The 1080-nt window shown below is 26.9% G+C and overlaps 1 protein-coding gene across 1 annotated transcript; it reads left to right on the top strand.

Moving 5' to 3' along the window:
- Positions 1 to 202: 202 nt before the first annotated feature.
- LOC129610340 (probable salivary secreted peptide) lies at positions 203 to 665 on the top strand. Its single transcript, XM_055522885.1, has one exon. It carries the CDS (start codon positions 277 to 279, stop codon positions 601 to 603), a length of 327 nt encoding a protein of 108 aa, XP_055378860.1. The 5' UTR covers positions 203 to 276; the 3' UTR covers positions 604 to 665.
- Positions 666 to 1080: the final 415 nt, after the last annotated feature.

The raw sequence follows: 1080 nt of genomic DNA on the forward strand, positions 1-1080 counted from the left end.
GCCCCATATTATACAGATATCAGAAAAATCGTTGATAGCAGGCATTCAAAACATTCAATTTAAAAATATTTTTTTTTTGAATTTATTGTTATGAATTGTTATCAGGTGAATTTTTCAAGTAAAATTTAAATTTAATTAAAAAATTAAAACGAAAACAAAATCTTTTTATATCTTGCATAAAAGTTAACGAATATAAAAGAGACGCTTCAATTCTAAACTAGACTTGGTACAGTAGACATCATTTAAGAAACATTTTAAATAATTAAAACTGAAAAAATGAAACATTTTTTTGCTTTCGCAGTTCTAGCTACCGTTTTAGCTTTAGTAGCTTCTGATCATGCATCATGGGGTGGAAGACAAGCATACGATCGCCTTTTAGATTCAAGACATTATACAAAAGGTAGTAAACTTTTACAAGTTGTAACAATGGATGTTCATTATAACGGAGCTTACAATATTACAATGATTAATGTTGTTGATAGAGCAAAATGTGGTATTCCATCATTACGTTCGGGTGGACCAGGTTCAAGACAAGCTACAATTCATTTGAAATCATTACGTGGTAAAAGTCTCGATTTCCAAGTTGAAATTTATGGAAGATAAAGATTTCTATAAATTTACATTTTGAAAATATTTCTGTATCAGGGAGCAATTAAAAAATAAAATGTTATAAAAAAAAAATTGAACTATAATTCAAGTGTTTTTTTTTTCACACTGTTTGTTTTTTTTTATTTTTGAAGTGAATATTAAAAATAAATCAAATGTTTGAAGAGTAATTTTATAAAAAATAATTGCAACTAAAGTAGATAATTGAAACTTATTTTGTTGGATGATAAACGTGAATTTTATTAAGTATACGTGTTGTCGAATTTGGGATCCATACAATTTGGGAAATATTGAAATCGAATCCTGGTAAAGTTACACAAAAAAATTTGACAAAAAAATTTAAATTAACTGAGACTAATGTTTTAGGCTGAAAAGCTCTTGATCAATAATTTTTACTTGTTACGTGCTCTTACCACTTATGAAGCGGTATCTTACTAATCCAATCAATTTCCCAACTTGTTGAACTATCTTATT

The sequence above is a fragment of the Condylostylus longicornis genome, unplaced genomic scaffold (assembly GCF_029603195.1).
Source record: "Condylostylus longicornis isolate FDR11 unplaced genomic scaffold, ASM2960319v2 ptg000044l, whole genome shotgun sequence".
In the NCBI taxonomy this organism is placed as follows: Eukaryota; Metazoa; Arthropoda; class Insecta; order Diptera; family Dolichopodidae; genus Condylostylus; species Condylostylus longicornis.